Source organism: Bactrocera dorsalis, chromosome 1 (genome assembly GCF_023373825.1).
Source record: "Bactrocera dorsalis isolate Fly_Bdor chromosome 1, ASM2337382v1, whole genome shotgun sequence".
In the NCBI taxonomy this organism is placed as follows: Eukaryota; Metazoa; Arthropoda; class Insecta; order Diptera; family Tephritidae; genus Bactrocera; species Bactrocera dorsalis.
The window spans coordinates 41,927,578-41,949,565 of record NC_064303.1 but is presented as its reverse complement, the minus strand read 5'-3'; the positions used below and the strand labels follow the sequence as shown (position 1 = coordinate 41,949,565).

The 21,988-nt window shown below is 35.6% G+C and overlaps 1 protein-coding gene across 4 annotated transcripts; it reads left to right on the top strand.

Annotated features, from left to right (window-relative positions):
• The first annotated feature begins 36 nt into the window (after nucleotides 1-36).
• On the top strand, nucleotides 37-20,269 carry LOC105225190 (phosphoribosylformylglycinamidine synthase). Of its 4 annotated transcripts, none has more exons than XM_049462352.1 (7): nucleotides 37-1,214; nucleotides 8,756-9,690; nucleotides 13,024-13,103; nucleotides 13,263-13,523; nucleotides 13,590-13,804; nucleotides 15,856-17,659; nucleotides 19,455-20,269. In XM_049462352.1, exons 1-7 carry the CDS (start codon nucleotides 1,137-1,139, stop codon nucleotides 20,144-20,146), a joined length of 4,065 nt encoding a protein of 1,354 aa, XP_049318309.1. In that variant the 5' UTR covers nucleotides 37-1,136; the 3' UTR covers nucleotides 20,147-20,269. The 4 variants fall into 4 exon arrangements, with proteins under 4 accessions (XP_049318309.1, XP_049318311.1, XP_049318310.1 ...); XM_049462353.1 differs by lacking the exon at nucleotides 37-1,214 and adding an exon at nucleotides 5,397-5,417; XM_049462354.1 differs by lacking the exons at nucleotides 37-1,214; nucleotides 8,756-9,690 and adding an exon at nucleotides 5,008-5,417.
• The last annotated feature ends 1,719 nt before the right edge of the window (nucleotides 20,270-21,988 follow it).

The window sequence follows — 21,988 nt, the reverse complement described above, 5'->3', positions numbered from 1 at the left end:
CCAATTCACAATAGCCATGCGCTATAGTCATTTACAATAAATTGACCGAATCAGCCGTTCATATATCACTAGATTCTGCTCTGGGTGCTCTCGTATCCTTGTATATTTCGGTATAGGATTTTTGCAATCTTGCAAGAGCAAGAGATTCCCCATATTGATCGATACAATGATGTTCCATTTACATACAAGCAGGTGTTTTGTTTAAATCATGTGTTCAATGTATTACATATTCATAGATTAAAGCAACATAAAATTAGGCGAACTAGATCACCGCGTTTGACCTCGACGACAACACTGATAACCCTCACCATCCTAACGGGGAGTGATAACCGTTAAAACAACAGCCGCATTTGACCGTTTCCACGACAGTCGGGTCTACGTAACCGGAACGGAACCGGATTTTTATCCGGCCAAGGACTGTCAACTCGGCAGAATTCTGCCGCCACAACAACAACACCGCGTTTGACTGTATTAATCATCAATTTTTTATATTTATTACTTATGCACTTATATACATATGTTTAAAATATCTTCATGAGTGAAGCAATAATGGCAAGTAATCAGCTGTCAGATTGAACGTCGCTTTTCATTATCAAACAGAATCGTACATGTTCATCATCGTAAAGATCTTCGAATGATAGAACTCTTCTTCTTGTTACCAGCTGAATATTCATTAACCACAGTGTAATGTAGATTCTGTTTATTTATATCATAATCCTGCATTTTATTTATTTTGTATGCAATTGCCAAGCTATAATGAAAATATTTTCATTAATTTGTTATCAGCATTGATCTTTTAAATTAAATCGTATCGTAAGCGAAATATGAAAATAAGGTGTTGATAATCGCTGGACTGACACACAATGTTAGTCTTCTGTATTTGTTTTGCTTATTGCTGATAACCTCTGAAGAAAAATATTACAACCTAACTATACCATATGTGTATGCATATACATACATACATATGTATAACAATATAGTTTAATATTGCGAAGTGCAGACATAAATTTATATTTAATTGCCAGTTGCTGTTAAACAACGCTGCATAAACGTATCGTTCTATTCACTTAAGTTACCGCTTGATTCGGTTATTCCACACGTGTTATTAAGAAAATATTGACTGCGTGATTGTCGTCATGCCGATTTTACGCTATTTCTCCTCAAACACATGGAGCGAATCGCATAAGTCGAGATTACTGAAACAATTGCAACAAGTAAGTATAATAAGACACATGTAATGATATTACATTTTTTCATGTTAATTAATTAAGGGGGTATTTACTTACACGAAGTTGAGCTGGGATTTCGGCGTTAAAATGGGTATGAACGGATAGAGGAGGCTCTCCAGATCTAAAAAATATATACATATGTACATACACTTGTGCTCATATAATTAGGTCACACCTCTATTATATGAAAGTATCTTCCAAGCAACTTTTTTAGTACAGAAATTAAACTTATTTTTACAAAAAATACAAATTTTAATTCAGTTCTAAACAGAATACATATACACACATATTTATCTTTTAACATAAAGAAATATTGTGTTCATTCGCTTAGCCCATCCAAAATGTTGTGAATATACATACATATAATTAAGCCATCTGAAGAAAAAGTTAGTTATTCGAAGTATACGAATTTTTTTTGAAATTCTACCTTACCAAAAGCTGATATTTAATTGGATATCCTTTATTTTGCAGAATTTCAGTACATCGCTTCGGCATTGTTTGGACTAAAGTAGCACAATGGGCGAGACTTATTTTGTTCCACTCTCCCTGTGTTAATTCTCATAAAGAGTATTTGTTGGACGTTTTCCCCAGATATTTTATATGACGTTTAGACCCGGCCTTTAAGTTGGCCAATCCAGAATCTTAATATTTTGGCTACTTAATCAAGTTTTAACGACCCATGAGCAGTGTGTTTGGAAAATCGTGTCGTTATCGTATTGGAAAATCCAAGCCTTGTTCATAATTTTACAGACTATTTAAACAATCGGACCGACGGCTGAAGACCTGAAGCACCACACACCACCACCGCTGACCCACCATGTTTCATATGTTTTTTATTGTACTTGGTGTTAAGTTCTTACAAGGGGGTCGCTTACATGTGGCTTTCCATCATTGACGAATACTTTGAATTTGGATTTGTCACCCAGACTACCAAATTCCAGCATTTAGAGTCCTTTCAAAGATGGTCTTTAGCAAACGCTTTTCGGTTTTTAATATTTTTTTCGAAACTTTAGGTTTTCGTCTTGCTAAGCGACAATTCAATGAATTTTCTTACAGTCGTCTTCGTACAGTTTGTGCCGATATTAGTACGTCATAATTGAGCCCATATTTCTGTGGAAATTAAAAATGGATCCGATTTACTTAGCCTAACCAGAGTCTTGTCGTCAGAACTGGTGGTCTTTTTTGGTTTTCTACCCGGCAAATTTTTTTCATAAAATTTAATACCGCTAAATATTATGTGAGCACAGTTTTACTGGAAAGAAATCTAAAATTGATAAAAACTCTCCGAAATGAAAATACTTAAATGCGATGTAAATCGCCATCATTTCTACGATAACGGAACTTTTTCCTCATGCGACAGTTGTCCACAAAATAATAGGAGTGCCAACATGAAAAATTCTGGTGATTGCTATTCTACTTCTGGTAAGCTAGTTCTCGGAGACACTTGTTATTGCTTTCCACAAAATAATAGGAGTGTTATATATTTCGTTTTCAAAATAGTCCTTAACATAAAAAATACATATTCAAAAAATTAGAAAAGTAAGTGTAGTTCCATAATCTAGCAGCAATTTAAATTAGTTATTATTTTATTTAATCATTGGGGTTTTCTCCAGTGGGCAGAGGAAAACCAGAAAACGATAACAAAATTGAGAAAACTACGAAAAACTTATAAAGAGGTCCAAGAAATCGTAAAATTCTCTCCTTAAAAGGTAGCAAATGCCTTAAATTATAGAATCAAAAATGAAACTCGTAGACGAAAGCGCAAAATATCCACTGCAGGCGATCACAATATAGTACGCTCCTGCAACATTCATCCTTTTGCTTCAACCAGGAGCAGCGGGACGAACTAAATTTGTCAGTTAACACTGAAACTATTCGTAGACGTTTGGAGCAGAACAATTTATTTGCCAGAAGTCCACAAAAAGTAGCGCTATTCAAAAAGAAGCACATGGACGCCCGCATACAATTTGCAAAAGAGCATGGCTCCTGACCCGCGTCTAAATGGCGAAACATATTGTGGTCAGACGAATCCAAAGTTGAGTTATTTGGTAGTATAGGATCTAGGAACTTTGTTCGACGTCCCCTTAACTCAGAATATAATCCCCGGTTTACCACAAAAACCGTTATATTTGAGGATGCCAAATCATGGTATGTGGTTGTTTTTCACACTGCGGTGTTGGTCCAATTCACTTAATTGAAGGCATCATGGACCAAAGGGTATATGTCAAAATATTAGATGAGGTAATGGTATTTGATACCTCACGGAATATGCCATTGATATGGGTGCATAAATATCTTTAATTTCATATTTAACTGTCGTTTTCATACAATAAGAAAATGGTTGCAAGCAACCAAAAAGTTCGTGTTATAATATTGTGTAATCGAATAGAAATAAGTATAAAAGGAAGATTATGTCACCAATACAAATTCATTATCGTGTGATAAGTAATGTAAAATCTTTCAGAATTTTCATTATCCGAAGGCCGCCAACCCAAAAAGGAGTTCAAAGCGAACGGCGGACGAAGGCCGCCAATGCAGAAAGGGTATTATTTGTTTTCTTTATTTCTTTTGGCTCTTTTGTAAAATATGTACTTAAGTTAACACTGTACAAAAGTTGCATATTGAATGAAAGTTGTTTTTGCCAGAGATAAAGAGATGTCCAACTCCTCTCTCACTGGAAGTGAGAGAGCAATTGCTAAACGTCAAAACCTACTGAACTTTGACAGCTAATCGAGTTCAGTAGGTTTTGACGTTTAGCAATTGGATACGAGCGATGGCCAGATTGAAATCTTACCAAAAAAATATGTAAACGGAGAGATTTGTTGCACTTACAAATTATGTAAAACAATGAAAATTAAATAAATTTGTGAAATCTAAATGTATTTGATGAAACATTTTGTAAGGTGAAGCATCATAGTATTATTTTCAATGGAAAATTATTAAAAACATTTATTGATTAAGAGCTTAAAAGCTTAAAACCTTTTATTGGGTATTGAAAAGTCAAAAGTCAGTTGTTTTAACATGTCATACAAAGATTTAAATAAATTCTCTATGTATTAAATAACCACTAAATAGTAACTTTTATTCTTACTAAATGTTGGGTGTTTTAATTTCAATGTCCAAAAATTAGTATTTTGTCCAATCTGGCCATAATGGAAAATGTTATAAAAAACGCTTATTTTGAAGCGCTCTCACACTGGAATAAGTTGGACATCCCTTTATTCCTGTTTTTTGCACTATTTAATATAAAACAAATTGGTAGAAACGAGGTAGTGAAGTGTTATAACACAACCACTGAAAAACGCTGCTACCTTCCTTCCTTTTCCTTCCTCATCGGCAAAATGTGTGAACAGTGAAAAACGTGGTAAAAACGCAGAAATCAGCCGTCTTTGTTTATTTTCATTTGAACATTGTTGCCATTGCTCAATGCGCATATATAGTTTTGAGCACATCTTTGTTTTCAATTACAATTTTTTACAATATAAAATATCAAAACTGAAAAACGAACTAATAAAAATAGTTTATATATTTATAAATAATAGCATTCGACTCTAATTTAGAGTTATTTTAAGAAAATTTCAAACATATTGAACAGATTGAATTATAAAAGTTAATAATTACTGCAGTATATCGATATTGGCAACCCTGCGTTGTGTGAGAGCAATCAGCTCCCACGTTATCTGCGGCAAAAATCCAAATGTCGTGAATTCTCACGTCATCCCACGTCAAAGAGAGAAGGGAGTAGCGTTTTTCACTGTTCAGTTACATTGCGCGCCCATAAGATAGGTCGTGCCAGCGGACTTGGGCCACGATTTTACGTTTTCACTGGCTGTGCTATTAGTGGATATAAAAGTTAAAAATATAAGTGTAAAATACATTATAAATCGGAGAAAAACGCATTTTAAATAATCGAATTTTTGAATATTAAATGCAAATATCTCAAAAACCATAAGTCAGCGGCAACTATATAGAATATATATATATATATATATATATATTCTGAAGGAAATTCTCTACCCGAAATCGGGGGTTGCTATTATAAAATTTACCCTGTAGTTGTTTTATGGGTGATCATATCACACATCTATGTATATATATAAAAGAAAGCTGTGTTAGTTACACCATTTATAACTCAAGAACGGCTGAACCGATTTGGCTGAAAAGGTGGGAAGGTAGATTAGAACCAGGGTAAGGACATAGGATACCTTTTATATCTTTATGTCAAAATTTAATGAAATCATAAGCATTTGTTCACAACTCATGTTTGTAGGAATCATTTGAATATATGTATGCGTACAATTTTAAACAGATTCTTCCTCAAAAATGATATAATTGCTAAGTATTTGGAATAGTAGAAAAGAACTGCAACCAAATACGCAGTAAAATAGATTATAACTGGCTCAGTAATTAGTCGTTGAGTATGTATTATACCACGTGCATCCAAAAAGACTGATGTCATAACCTTTCCAGTCGAATTTTACGTCTTTCCACGCCTGAGAACCGGTTCATCATGTACAGTCCACTAGAATGACTGTGTATTGGACTCCAGTGCGAAATGATGGAGCTGTGTTTCTATTGTCACACACCGACGCGAATATTCGGTTTTATTACGATTAAAGAGCACTCAAACACTTCTCAGAATCAGTTATTCGTTGTTTTTGTTGGATTATGAACTTTAGAGCATCATTGTCCTCGGTGCTCATTTCGCCTGTTTACAGCTTAGCAAATATCTTTTCAGCGAAGGATTTCCCTGAGCCCAAATTCAACAGTATTTTTCCCAAAAAAATGCTTTTTAACACACGAACTGCTTTATGATCCTTTTTTTTTTTTGTAAACTAACACAAGTTGCTTCACAAATTGCTATATCTCACTAACTAATAGAAATCATATAGATGGTAGTAGTAGTAGAGGGTCCTCTTCTTCTTCTTCTTTACTGGCGTAGACACCGCTTACGCGATTTTAGCCGAGTTAACAACAGCGCGCCAGTCGTTTCTACTTTTCGCTACGTGGTGCCAATTGGATATTCCAAGCGAAGCCAGGTCCTTCTCCACTTGGTCCTTCATACGGAGTGGAGGTCTTCTTCTTCCTCTGCTTCCCCCGGCGGGTACTGCATCGAATACTTTCAGAGCTGGAGTGTTTTCGTTCATCCGGAAAACATGACCTAGCCAGCCTTTTAATTCGCTGAACTATGTCAATGTCGTCGTATATCTCGTACAGCTCGTCGTTCCATCGAATGCGATATTCGCCGTGGCCAATGCGCAAAGGACCATAAATCTTTCGCAGAACCTTTCTCTCGAAAACTCGTACCGTCGACTCATTGGTTGTTGTCATCGTCCAAGCCTCTGCACCATATAGCAGGACGGGAATTATGAGCGTCTTGTAGAGGGTTGTGCGCTGGGTTTGGGACCCGCCACGTAAAAAATCATACCAATGAAAAGGACGGGTCATCTAGTGATATAAATATACAAAAGTCATCTCATGGTCTCTGTACTGCTATCATATATAACCATGTTTCACTGTCACATATTTTCGCAAAAATTTAGTTTTATTACGATTAAAGAGCTTCAAACACTATAATCAACAATTCGTTGTTGTTTTTATTCCCTGAACAGGGTATATTAAGTTTGTCACGAAGTTTGTAACACCCAGAAGGAAGCGTCGGAGACCCTATAATATGTACATATATATAAATGATCAGTATGTTGAGCTGAGTCGATTTAGCCATGTCCGTCTGTCTGTCTGTCCGTCTGTCTGTCTGTATATATACGAACTACTCCCTCAGTTTTTAGGATATCGTTTTGAAACTTTACAAATGTCATTTTCTCTTCAAGAAGCTGCTCATTTGTCGGAACTGCCGATATCGGACCACTATATCATATAGCTGCCATACAAACTGAACGATCGGAATCAAGTTCTTGTATAGAAAACTTTCACATTTGACAAGATATATCGAAATTTGGTATAGATTATTTTCTAAGGCAATAATGTAGTCTCCGAAGAAATTGTTCAGATCGGCTTACTATAGCATATAGCTGAACGGTCGGAGTCAAGGGCTTGTATGGAAAACTTTCGCATTTGACAAGATATATTCACGAAATTTGGTATAGATTATTTTCCAAGGCAACAATGTATCTCCGAAGAAATTGTTCAGATCGGTTTACTATAGCATATAGCTGCCATACAAACTGAACGATCGGAGTCAAGGGCTTGTATGGAAAACTTTCGCATTTGACAAGATATAATCACGAAATTTGGTATCGATTATTTTATAAGGCAATAATGTAGCCTCCGAAGAAATTGTTCAGATCGGCATACTATAGCATATAGCTGCCATACAAACTGAATGGTCGGAGTCAAGGGCTTGTATGGAAAACTTTCGCATTTGACAAGATATATTCACGAATTTTGGTATAGATTATTTTCTAAGGCAATAATGTAGTCTCCGAAGAAATTGTTCAGATCGGCTTACTATAGCATATAGCTGTCATACAAACTGAACGGTCGGAGTAAAGGACTTGTGTGGAAAACTTTCGCATTTGACAAGATATATTCACGAAATTCGGTATAGATTATTTTCCAAGGCAACAATGTAATCTCCGAAGAAATTGTTCAGATGGGCTTACTATAGCATGTAGTTGCCATACATACCGAACGATCGGAATCAAGGGCTTGTATTGGAAATTTCACATTTGACGTGGTATCTTCACGAAATTTGACATGAATTGCTGCTTAAGGTAATAACAGCTTCGGTGCAGCCGAAGTTAACGTTTTTTCTTGTTGTTGTACTGTGAGCTTACGCGGCAACCACTTGGCACACAGCTTTCACATACCCAAGTATTAATTTTTTTAGAGTTTCAGCTCTGTCAACAGCTTCACTTTACATGCATCTCAAATTATTTTGGGAACTTTTTTGCTTTCGTTGATAACAGCCTCGTTAGAATGTCTACTTTCATTATAGTCCTCGGTGCCCATTTCGCCTCGTATTAAATGACTTTTCAGTAGTTGATTTCCCTGGTGCAGAGTCCAAATAATGTTGATCAATCCAAACCCTGGCTTCCACAGTATATTTTCCCCAAAAAGCAATACTTTATAAACACACCAAATTACTTTCAATCCCTTTGTTGTAAACTGACACAAGTTGCTTCACTCAAATTCCTATACTCATAAACTAATAGTTCGATAGCTGTCAAATTTGTACACGTATCTTCTAACGATAGGGGTTGACTAAAAATCATTTCATTCATTATTAGTTGAACCATCTATGTACTTATCAGCCTACAACATTTTCAGCCCAACTGTTAGGAAGGAAATATCGGAGATCCATGTCTGAGTATACGCGAACTAGTTCTTTTTCTAACCGCAATTTTCTATTTTTTTATGTATATTTAAAACCATTAGCTACAGCGTCTTTATAGAGCATAAAGTTTAAGGTTATTGCATTATATTATGTATAAATCAATATTAAGTTTAGAATATAACTTTCATTTTAAAATTATACATTAATAACATTTACTTATTTTTAATAGATATCTGGCAATATTTCATCATTAGAAGTTGAAAAATGTTATCATGTGGAATTTACTTCTCGTAGTGAGATGGACACAAAAAATATATATTTATTACGCTGGTTACTTAAAGATCCACAGGCTAATATATCTTCGTTGAATGACAAAAGCCTTTTGGTAACCCATCCTCAGGCGTTTCTCATTGAAATTGGCCCTCGCTTTAATTTTTCTACTGCATTCTCAACCAATTGTGTGAATATATGTCAAAATGTTGGCTTAAAAAATATAGTACGCATTGAGATGTCAACGCGATATCTTATTGGATTTAACTCAACTCAATTTATGACACAAACAATAAAATCAGAACTTATTGATTTGCTTGGGGATCGTATGACCGAATGTGAATATATTAAAGAAAATTTACCATTAAATAGTTTTAATGAACAGCTTCCGAAATGTCATGAGCCTTGGTATCACGTACCTCTTTTAACAGTTGGGCGACCAGCTCTGGAGAAAGTGAATTTTCAATTAGGCCTTGCGTTTAGCGACTGGGATATGGATTATTACACGTATCTTTTTCAAAAGGTTCTAAAACGGGATCCGTCTACTGTGGAACTCTTTGATTGTGCTCAAAGCAACAGCGAACATTCCCGCCACTGGTTTTTTCGAGGCAAGATGTTAGTAGACGGACAACAAAAGCCCGAGTCCTTAATAAAAATGATAATGAATACTCAAAAATATAGTAATACTAATAACACTATAAAATTCAGCGACAACAGTAGTGCAATACATGGCTTTAAGCATAAATCAATACGACCACAAAAATGTTATGAGCCCAGCTGTGTTAAATTGGTAAAAACTGAGTCAGACTTAATTTTCACAGCAGAAACGCACAATATGCCGACAGCAGTTGCTCCTTTTAGTGGAGCTACCACAGGTACAGGTGGTAGATTGAGGTGAGTACTAAAAATTAGTACTTCATATGTATACTAGATGAGCACAGTGCAATCATATGTTATGTGCTAGGGTTATAACAGCACAAAAATTATATTATTTTATTCTCTTGTTTTTGTGTGCAAAGCGGTTACAAGAAAAAATATTTACTTTAACTTCACTGAAGCTATAATATCCTTCACAGCTGCAGTTAGGATAGTATGCAAGGGTATAAAAAGATCGATATCTTGACTTTTATTGATCAGTTTGTATGGCAGCTATACTCTATAGTTGTCTAATTTATCCGAAGGTTGTAGTGCTGTCCCGGACAACAATCTGTGCAAAATTTTTTGAAGGTACATTGTCAAATAAAAAAGTTTTTCATATAAGGACTTAAGTTTGATTGATCCGTTTATATGGGTATATGCTATATGCTACATTTGTCCCATCTGAACAATTCATTTAGAGATTGAACCTATGTACCTCAGGCATGTGTGCAAAAAAATTCCGAAAACTGTTAAAGATAATATTTTTATTTATTACGAAAATTCACGTTCTGTAAAGAATGTGTTTCTGCCGCTTCACTCAACTTATGGTCAACATATGAGCATCGATAGCTTAAATTGAAAGCGTACCAAATACAAAAATAAAAACTTGAAGACGTTCAAGAGCTGTCATTTCATCCAGAATCAGTCCACATTTCTTCAAAAATGATGCCGGTGAGAACGTAACCATTATCGCGCCATGCTAACCGACTATTTATTGCCTGAAATTTAAGCTCGTGTTCTCGTCAATATTTGGTTTCAACAAGACCGCGCCACTTCCCACACATCGCATCATTCAATGGATTTATTGAGAGAACACTATGGTGAGCAGATAATTTTACCATTTGGGCCGGTCGATTGACCACAAAGATTGTTTGATATCACAGCTTTTTTTCCCGCTCGATTAAGGTCTTGGACGAGAGTCGAAATGCTCGAACAAGTAATCGAAAATTGGACTAATCAGATGGAACAACTGAGACGTAATGTGCCCAACGTTTGAAAGAGATAATCTTCAAAATAAATGCCATAGAATGTTCTTCCGAATGGTAATAAGCATTCCCCATTAAATTTGATATTTATGTGCTTTTTCTTTAAAATAGATATTTATGTGTTTTTTCTTTAACACGTTCCCTGTCCAATGTATCACATGTGATACAAAATTATTTTCTTGTACCATGTGTACAGCGTCCATGTATCATATATGATACATATGATATATGATATCCCTGTCCCCATACAAAAATTAATTTTTAATTTTAATTCATATATGATACATAGAGCGTATGCAATTCAACTTCGTAGTGACACGTTCGTGTATCATAGATGATACAATTTTTTTTTACCGTTATATCGCTGTCAAGATGTGTGGGATAGTTCAAAAATACATCGATAACCTCTAAAAACGCCTACAGCAATATAATTTTAAAAATAAGTGTTGCACGTGTACAGTTAAAAATTTATTTTTGTATGGGGACAGGGAACGTGTTAAAGTAGAGGAGAACCTCGAAATAAATCTCCCTTTCATGAAAATGTTTTAGTTTTTAGTTGAGTATGGTGTATCATAAAAATTTCCTAAATCCTTCCAGCATTATGTAATGCGGCCAAACCAACACGTTACCATTATGTGTTTGATGATGCCTTTAGTTACAAATGGTTCTGGTTTTTTACCACATGAGCAAATCTCTTGCCAAGATATAAATTTCGATGCACATTTTTCCATTACATTTTCCTTAAATTTTTCCTTTACTTTACCTTTTTCAATTGCGACATAAAATTGTTTACTTGAAAGCTATTTTAAATATACATATTATGTCATGCGTTTCATCATCCATCACTAAACATTTAAAATTTGGTAACCATTTTGTGTACAGATTTTTCCCTCGATTTGTTTCGGGTCTTAGCACCACCTGGAAGAGAACTGTAGGGCGGAGTGCTGTCTCCTCTCCCATGGACAAAAATAAGAAAATAAATAAATAAGAATTCGAATGCAAAGATAGTGGTATATGCAGACAACATTGGCATCTTAATAAAGGGAGGGTGTCTAAACACCAGCAGCCGTATTAAGACCACCACTCTCAACAATGTCCAAAATTTTGGTCTGGGGTTGAATCCGGAAAAAATGGACCTCTTTGTATTCACAAAAAAATACGATATTCATCTATGGCATAGCTCGGTTGACAGTGGCAAGCACCGACTACGTGCTCCCACTTTTCAATTGAGAAAGAACGTTGAGAGTAAACATAAACAAATATGATTGGCGTAAATTTATGTTAGCTGTGGGCAACACATTAAACATCATCCTCGAAAATGGAGGACGGAGTTGGTGCGGGAATATACTCTCCTTGCTGCCAAACCACTGCAGTATATTTCAAGCAGGGGAAAAGCCACGAAGATAGCCGCTAGGCAGACAATTCCACAGTTAACATCTACGTAGACAGCCAAGCAGCAACCAAGGCAGTAACGTATATTTGCAAATCGGCCAGAAGTGTCTTGGGAAGCAGGGCAGCCGTGGAGGTTGTTGCCAGGGATAAGCGATTTCACGTCTACTGGCTGCCAAGTCACAAAGGCATCGATGGAAATGAGACAGTGAACGGGATTGCCAACAGTGGTGTACGGCTCTCATCCGATAACGTGACCGACATTGGTAAACCCATTCATTGTCTATACGACGAGCTAGACAGGAGCATGGTAAGAAAGGGTAGAGTTCGATGGAATGATCTATCGGAGTGCAAAACTGCAAAAGTTATGTGTAAAACGGTAAATCAAAAATTCACAAAGTTCGTACTCACTCTTAATAGAAGAGACTGAAAATACATGATTGGAACAGTCGCTGGTCACAGACTGGTGGCGACACACGACTGCAGAATAAGGCTGACAGTTCGAGAAGACCGCAATAAATGTCAAGAGCAAGGCACCAGCGAAAGGCAACGCTAGACGAGGGAAAGGCGAGTTGTGCTCGGGTGGTACGCTTTGTGTTGGGATGAACATGCCCACAATATTTTTTGGTAGAATTGTTAATTGGATTTTAAGAAACTCATAGCAACTTTAGCTTAAATCTCTGATAGCGCTATTGTGTAGTTAACTGGTGAATTAAGCGATAGGTGACTTTCAGGGTATGTACCAAGTTCGTCAGTATAACTCAATTTATATTCAAATTGTTCCCTATAATTGATAGCGCATAAAAGTTAATATCTAAATTCATAAAGTATGCTAAAGTAAGAACTAAACCTTTAGTATAATATTGATTTTGTCATTTCTATTTTTTGTGGTTAGGTTCGTGGTATTGATAATTTCTTATATATCTTTATTTAGGGATGTTCAAGGTGTGGGACGTGGCGGTATACCCATAGCTGGCACTGCTGGTTATTGCGTTGGTTGTTTAAATATTCCAGGTTCGTAAGTATTTTGCAAGTCTTAAATTATATGTATATGTAATTATAGGTCTAGTTGTATTTATTAAATTCGAATGCGATACATTAAATTAATATATATGTATGTAAATTATTTTAAATATAAAATTTTTCAAGCTTTTACAAATACTTACTATACAGGATATACACAAACATACGAGAATAATGATTTTGAATATCCATCATCGTTTGCCAAGCCACTTAAAGTTTTAATTGAGGCAAGCAATGGCGCATCCGATTACGGTAATAAATTTGGCGAGCCTGTAATTGCTGGTTTCGCTATTTCTTATGGTCTTGAGAATTGGGTTGGTGAACGCCAAGAATATGTTAAGCCAATCATGTTTAGCGGTGGTATGGGCATAATGGACTCAACAATGCGTCAAAAAGTTGATCCGAAAAGAGGTAACAAATTAAATTTTCTTAAAGATTTTAAGTTGTTTGACTTATTTGCTGACTTGAAATTTGTAGGAATGCTACTAGTTAAAATAGGCGGACCAGTATATCGTATTGGTGTAGGAGGTGGTGCTGCGAGTTCTGTAGAAGTACAAGGATCCAGTAATTCCGATGTAGACTTCAATGCTGTTCAGCGTGGTGATGCCGAAATGGAAAATAAGCTTAATCGAGTTGTACGCGCCTGCATAGAAATGGGCGATAACAATCCAATATTAGCCATACATGACCAGGTAACTATACTATATTACGCTATTATAAATATATACATTGAAATTATGGTATCAGACATTATAATATTTATATTAGAAGGTTGAAAATGTTTCCCAAATAATACTAATAGGGTATTTTTATACTCTCGCAACAAAGTTGCTAAGGAGCTAGTTTTGTTCACATAACGGTTGTTTGTAAGTCCTAAAACTAAAAGAGTCAGATATATGGTTATATATACCAAAGTGATCAGGGTGACGAGTAGAGTTGAAATCAGGATGTATATCTGTCCGTCTGTCCGTTCGTGCACGTATTTCTTGGCTCCATAAGAAGGTTAAGTTCGAAGATGGGCAAAATCGGCCCACTGCCACGCCCACAAAATGGCGAAAACCGAAAACCTATAAAGTGTCATAACTAAGCCATAAATAAAGATATTAAAGTGAAATTTGGCACAAAGGATCCCATTAGAGAGGGGCATATTTAGACGTATTTTTTTGGAAAAGTGGGCGTGGCCCCGCGCCCTACTAAGTTTTTTGTACATATCTCGGAAACTACTATAGCTATGTCAACCAAACTCTATAGAGTCGTTTCCTTCAGGCATTTCCTTATACAGTTCAAAAATGGAAGAAATCGGATGATAACCACGCCTACCTCCCATACAAAGGTTATGTTGAAAATCACTAAAAGTGCGTTAACCGACTAACAAAAAACGTCAGAAACACTAAATTTTACGGAAGAAATGGCAGAAGGAAGCTGCACCAAGGCTTTTTTTTAAATGGGAAATGGGCGTGGCGTCGCCCACTTATGGACCAAAAACCATATCTCAGGAACTACTAATCTAATTAATTTTACAGCAAAATAAAAAAATATGTAAATGGCGGATAATGAAATCTCGATTATCCCTTTATCATGCGAGAGTATAAAATGTTCGGTGACACCCGAACTTAGCCCTTCCTTACTTGTTTGTTTTTGGTTAGTACTAATTTGAAGTGTAGTATAGTTAGTTTTTAAAATCGTTATAAATGTTTGCTTAAAATTAACAAATAAAGAAAGAATGAAGATATTAATACTGCCTAGCTTTTCACACAGCATTGATCCCATTGGATCCCTTAATATATAAATGAATAATAAAGGGTGATCTATTTCGAGGTTCCCTACAATGAATGATACTCATAATGTTTTGCTTCAAGGCCTGAATCGAAGCGGGGTTGTTCGCAAAGACTTGAAACTTTACACATCCTCACAGGAAAAAATCGAACAGTGTGATATCACACGATTTAGGTGGACAATTGTTCGGCCCAAAATTTTAAATTTTCTGCTCACTGAAGGGTTCTTTAAATAAATCCATTGATTGATGCGATGTGTGGAAAGTGGCACCGTCTTGTTACAACCAAATGTCTCCGAGATCACGAGCTTCAATTTTAGGCATCAAATCGTCGTGATTCTATCGGTCCACAAACCTCACCAAGCCGTTGGAAATTTTGCTTGTTTCCATACCCATTAAGCCCTAATCGCTAAACAACGTTTAGGTCAAAAATGTCGGATCTTCTTGTAACTTTTCAAGAACTCATAAAGCGAAGCAACGTCTTCAGTTCCGCTTTCAATTTAAGATCTAGACGTAATGCGTCAAGTCGTTCCATACTTATTCTTCTTCTTTACCGGCGTAGACACCGCTTACGATTATAGCCGATTCTATAATACTGTGATCAAATTGGAAGGCGAATTTTGTCCCTTTCATCTCCTTCAAAGTAATCCCCTCCCGCTGCAATCATGGAAAGAATTTCGAATAGAAAAGAAACTATTATAAACCAAATCCTATATTTATATTCCATCCGATATTTAAAAGTATAAATAATATAAAGATGTTACAAAATCAATTCACAAATTCGCCTGATACGAATTCTCCTTTTCCTGCTCCACATGATTGTACATTTATAGTAACAATTTGAAAAGATTTCTCCACATACACACAAATATAATATAAGTAATTGCAATGCAAGAGTTTAATTTTATTGTGTTGTTTATAATTATATGTACGAATTAACAAGAATTATAACATAATGTTTTTTTATAGGGTGCTGGCGGTAATGGCAATGTTTTGAAGGAGCTAGTAGAACCTGGTTTCGCGGGAGCAGTAATATTTTCGAAAGAATTTCAATTGGGTGATCCCACCATAAATGCCTTAGAGTTGTGGGGTGCAGAATATCAAGAAAACAATGCACTAATTTGCAAGCCTGAACATCGTAAGATCTTGGAAGATATTTGCTCACGGGAGCGTTGCCCAATCTGTTTTGTTGGTGTTGTTACCGGAAATGGAAGAGTGACATTAGTTGAAAGTCAGGCCGATTTTGAACGCGCTTTGGAGTTGGAGGATAATTTAGATTTATTGGGTGCTATACCCTTTGATCTTGAACTGAAACATGTACTTGGCGATATGCCGCAAAGGGAATACAAATTGGACCGTATTTCAGAAAAGCTAAAACCATTATCACTAAACTCAGATTTCAATAATTCCGAATGCTTGAAAACCGTCCTAAGTCAATTATCCGTAGGAAGTAAAAGATTTCTTACTAATAAGGTTGATCGATGCGTTACCGGTCTAGTCGCGCAGCAGCAGTGTGTAGGGCCGTTACACACTCCTTTAGCCGACTACGGCTTAACTGCAATTTCTTATTTTGGAAAAGAAGGCATAGCTACGTCTATCGGTACTCAACCAATAAAAGGCATCCTAAGCTCTTCTGCAATGGCACGCATGTGTGTAGCGGAAGCAATATCCAATTTAGTTTTTGTAAAAATCACAGAATTAGCAGATGTTAAATGCTCTGGAAACTGGATGTGGCCTGCGAAATTACCTGGAGAAGGTGCCCGTTTATATGACGCTTGCAAAGAAATGTGTCAGATGATGAAGGAACTGCATATTGCAGTTGATGGCGGAAAGGATTCACTTTCTATGGCTGCAAAGGTTAACGACGAAACTGTAAAATCTCCAGGCACACTTGTAATTTCTACTTACGTACCGTGTCCAGACATTACCGTGAAGATAACTCCAGATCTTAAGGGCCCTTCTTTAGGAGAGCAAACTGCCCTTGTATGGATAAACATCGAAGGGAAGTTTCGATTGGGTGGATCCGCATTAGCCCTTGCATTTTCACAGCAAGGAGACGAGTGCCCGACAGTTTTGCAAAGTGGCATTCTTTCTAAAGCTTTCACCACTACACAAAATTTAATACAGCAGGGAAAACTTTTAGCTGGGCACGATATTAGTGATGGTGGGCTCATTATATGTTTATTGGAAATGGCATTCGGAGGATTATGTGGATTTCAAATTGACTTAACCAATGTAATGAAGATATTAAATACTGCTAATATCGATAAAGCAGCAAAATTAATTGGTAAACCAGAAGTGGCTGTTTTGTATGCTGAAGAATGTGGTTGGGTTATTGAGGTGCCAATGAAATTACTGTCGGAAGTTCAAAATACCTACACGAATAATGGAGTTCCAAACTATTATTTAGGTTCAACAAGTGGTCTTGGTCTCAATTCGACCTTAATCATAAAAAGTCATTCCGAAACCATTCTTCATAACGATGTTAAAACTCTTTTTAAACAATGGGAAAGAACAAGCTTTGAAATAGAAAAACTGCAATCCAATCCAGATTACGCTTTGGAAGAATATAATTCTTTGAATTATCGCTCTGCTCCTAAATATTATTGTAGTCTCGACATAAAAGCTGAAATAAGTGCACTTCGGGCCACAAAAGTTGTAAGCGTTGCCGTTATTCGCGAAGAGGGCGTCAATAGCGATAGAGAAATTATGGCATCCTTAATCAAAGCCAATTTTGAAGTTCATGACGTTACCATGTCCGATCTATTGTGCGGTAAGTGTGTTCTAATACATTTTGGAGCTATTAAATTCGATTTTACTAATTTCTTTTTTTTATCGGAAAAGAAAATGGAGATATTTATTTCATAATATGATAAATTTGTGTAATTCTTGTGGGTTGAAAACACTAAATTTACTTGCATTTTATTAGATATGTTCAAATTTTCAAACATATATTCTATATAAGAAAGAGTTCTGTAAACTAAATTCCTAAATTTTCATGACTATACTAAGCATCGGCTAGCCCGAGCAAAATTATTGCGCATTAAGACACCCTAATGCGCATTGAAATTAGATGGTGACAGACGGCAGAGTTGTGCATTTAAACAGCTGATTGTGAGATTTGTTTATTCATTAAAAAAAGTGAAATAAAAATGGATAAAAGGAAATTATGAATAGCAATTTTGATATGCACAGAATTTTATAAGGTTCACATATATAGGGTATCAGCCAAATCGGTTCAGCCTTTCTTGAGTTATACATTGTGTAACTAACACAACTTTCTTTTATATATTATATTTACATATATATTATAAAAAAATCACCGTCGATTTTGCAATCTTTATACATAAATGTATACACACACATATATATATGTATATACATATATAAGCGTAATATATGTATACATTTATGTATAAAGATTGCAAAATCGACGGCGATTTTGCGAAAAAGACCTCCGTTAGAATCTTCTGCAAGAACAAACGTATACATGTGCAAAATTTCCCGTTTTTCCGTGCTGTAGTTCGCACGTGGCGTTTAATTTTTATACATAAGTACATACTTGTATGATAATACTTTGAAAAAAAAAAAAATCGCAAAAATAAACATAATTAATGAGTTTTTTTTTTTTTCAAATCGTCCCACTGTAAATATTACGATGTTGGTTCTATGACATCAAGGGTTGTCGAACCTTTAATTCTGTGAACATTGAGCACGAATGTTATGGATATGAGAGTAATGAAACTGAAATGACTCAACACAATATCTTTAAGTTTACAATAGAATCATATTGTAGTCCTTTAGTTTAAGTTCAGCAAAATACGCTTAATATTTATTGAGGAAAACAGCGGTTAAGGGGTTACATACGTCCAGAATTTTTAAAAAATCGATTTTTTTTATAGTTAATTATTCTTTATAGTTTTAGGCGTATTTCTGTGAAAGTCGATTGTAAAAATTCCCCATAGATACAAAGTTATGGTAGAAAATCAGACCGCCCGGCGAGGGTCTGCATGATAACTCATGCAGTTTTTAACATTTTTTGATGCGGTTTTTTTTTAAATATTCGAAAATGTTTTCTCTATAGTCTGTCAAGCCGGGTTTTTGATATTTTTATTAAAAAATTTTATAAACATAATTAAAGTGTGACATTTATGACGTAAAACGCATTTTTTTTTTCTAAATTCCGTAAATTGGAAAATTTTTCGAAATTAAAAAATTCGGCTCGACAGACTATAGAGAAAACATTTTCGAATATTTAAAAAAAAAACCGCATCAAAAAATGTTAAAAACTGTATGAGTTATCATGCAGACCATGGAGCAACTTTTTTTTATTGTACTTGGCACGTGATATTTTATGTACTAATTTTTGTAAAGAAAAATTAAAAATAATACTTTTTTTTTAACTTTAAGTACCAATAAACATTGTATAAAATTTTTTTATATTCATTTCTATTGTTATCCCTTAAAACAGTTTTTCTTTTAGCGCATTTTTGGTGCTGCTGGACGTATGTAACCCCTTAACAAACCTCCGTTATTCTACTTTTTATATATCGTCTCTGTTTTTGCAGGAAGAACTTACTTGGATCGATACCGTGGCATCATATTCCCCGGAGGCTTTAGTTATGCCGATACTTTGGGTTCTGCCAAAGGTTGGGCCGCCAATATTATGTTTAGCGACTTACTTTCTCCGCAGTTTGAAGCATTCAAACGACGCCAGGATGTCTTTTCGTTGGGAGTGTGTAACGGCTGTCAACTCATGGCCTTAATCGGGTGGGTGGGCAATGTTAGCATGCTTAAAGGACACATAATTGACGTGCCGGAAGTTGCGGTTCTTCACAATAAATCGGAACGCTTTGAATGTCGCTGGACAACAATACGGGTTGAAGATAGTAATTCAATAATGTTGAATAAATTAAAAGGTTCCATTTTGGGTTGTTGGATATCACATGGTGAAGGCAGATTTTCGTTCCGTACTACAGAAGTTTTGAATTCACTAAAATCAAATCGATGCATTGCCATAAAATATGCGGATGACAAAGGGAACGCTACTGAAACATATCCAATGAATCCCAATGGAAGTGTTGATGGAATTGCAGGCCTGTGTTCAGAAGACGGACGTCATTTAGCACTCATGCCGCATCCGGAACGATGTACCGCCATGTTCCAATGGCCTTATGTTCCAGCTGACTTTAAAATTAATTCCGTAGAAAGCCCATGGCAAATCATGTTTAACTCAGCCTATGAATGGTGCACTAAATAACCAATTGTTTATATTCGTTCTGATTTGGTTTTTTTAATATCTATATTATACTTGTATTTCGTAATCTCTAAATTATTGTTTATTGAAAAGAAAATATACGCACATTGCTTGTTCCAATATAAACGATTCCTTAAAAGATCGATGTATATTTCAAATACTATAGAACATTATTTTTTTCATTTCCCGATTTATGTTAGTGTCCGAATATTTATATTAAAAACCCAAATAGCTCAAATGAGATACGTATATTCAGACAGACTAAATTAATATATGTATCAGGAAAAAGTCAACCATAGAATCAGAAATCATTACATTAGGGAAATTGGGATATCATTCATTTTTAACGCTAACTCATATTATGTTTAGCAAGCCACGTTCACTTAATTTCATTAAAATATCACATGTAGTATATTCAAAGTAAAAATGTCGGAGATCACTATAAAGAGGCTAAAGGAAGGTCGAAAAGATTGCTGTAATTTTTAGCATTAATTGATAGCTCACACATTCACTAAACCCTGTAGTGACCGTGATAATTTGAATTTCGATTTCCTTTTGAGAGAATATTTATTACAGTGTATACTATCCGATAATGCAACAAAAAAAAATTATTTTTCGAAAATTTCATACTGAGACGATACCTTAACTCCATTAATATACCACACATATTACCCAATATATACGGTATAAAGTCAACCGGAAGTTCAAACATTTTATTATTAGGTATACGAGGCAAGTTCTATGATGTTACGAAATTTGGATGGGACTCCTGAGCTATGAAACTTCAAATAAAAGCGAATAATGCTACGTCCAATTTTTATTCCGATTCCGATGAAGCCCTTGAACATAATCCTGGCTATGCAACTGAACATGTGTACCAAGTTTCATAAAGATATTCAAATTTTTACTCAAGTCATCGCTTACACGGACGGATGGACGGATGAACAAACAGGAACACAAATCGTCTAAACTCTTGGATTATTGAAATAATTTGACTTTAAAGGAAATTATTAGCAAAACCTGAAACCTTATTGAAAGAACCTGAAAATTACGGTTTACAATTATAAATTTTACTTTAATCATATTAATCAGTCAATGGATAATGTATGTAAATTCTTTAAAAATGCTGCACTACAAGAGTAAATATCACTTGAAAAATTCATAAAATTTTGAAAGGACAATTTGCTTATACTTCCAATATCCAAGTATTAGTATGAGTACTGCCCTTTCGGGCTCAATTAGCGCTAGAAGCGCTAATCGTCATATCTTATATCTTGATATCAAGCTCTGTTCAAAACATTTATTGCTCTCAAAGAAACTACGTATCTAAAAGTCTGGAGTCTAAAAGTTTGTGATAGGACACTCACAGAGGAAGTGCAGAACGTTTTCTTGCTCCCTTCGAGTTTGAACTACGACAGGTGCTATTATAGCGCTCATGGACCTGTGTAGTAAGTCCTTAGTTTTGTTTTGTGAAAATCTGGTCATAAAAGTATGTTTCGCTATCTTGCATTCGATTGTTGATTTCCATGTGTTTTGTGTCTCTGCCTCGGACTCGTCTAGAGAGGCTTCTGACTTAGCCAACTCGTTTGCTTTTTCATACCGACGTCATCCAACAGTGGGCCCAAGAAACGTGCTGTTTCGATGGGGTCAGACCAATCATAGAACCGGGGTCTCATTGCATGCTGGACATATGTTTGATATGTCAGAGTATATTCTGGATAAGTAGGAGTTTAACTTGCTACAGTACTCAGAACGAAGCTGCGCAAGGCTCACTCTCGTTTCTCGCGGCATTTCGAGTTCTTCGTCTGCAATAGATAGAGGTCTGACTCCAAGTACGCCATTCAC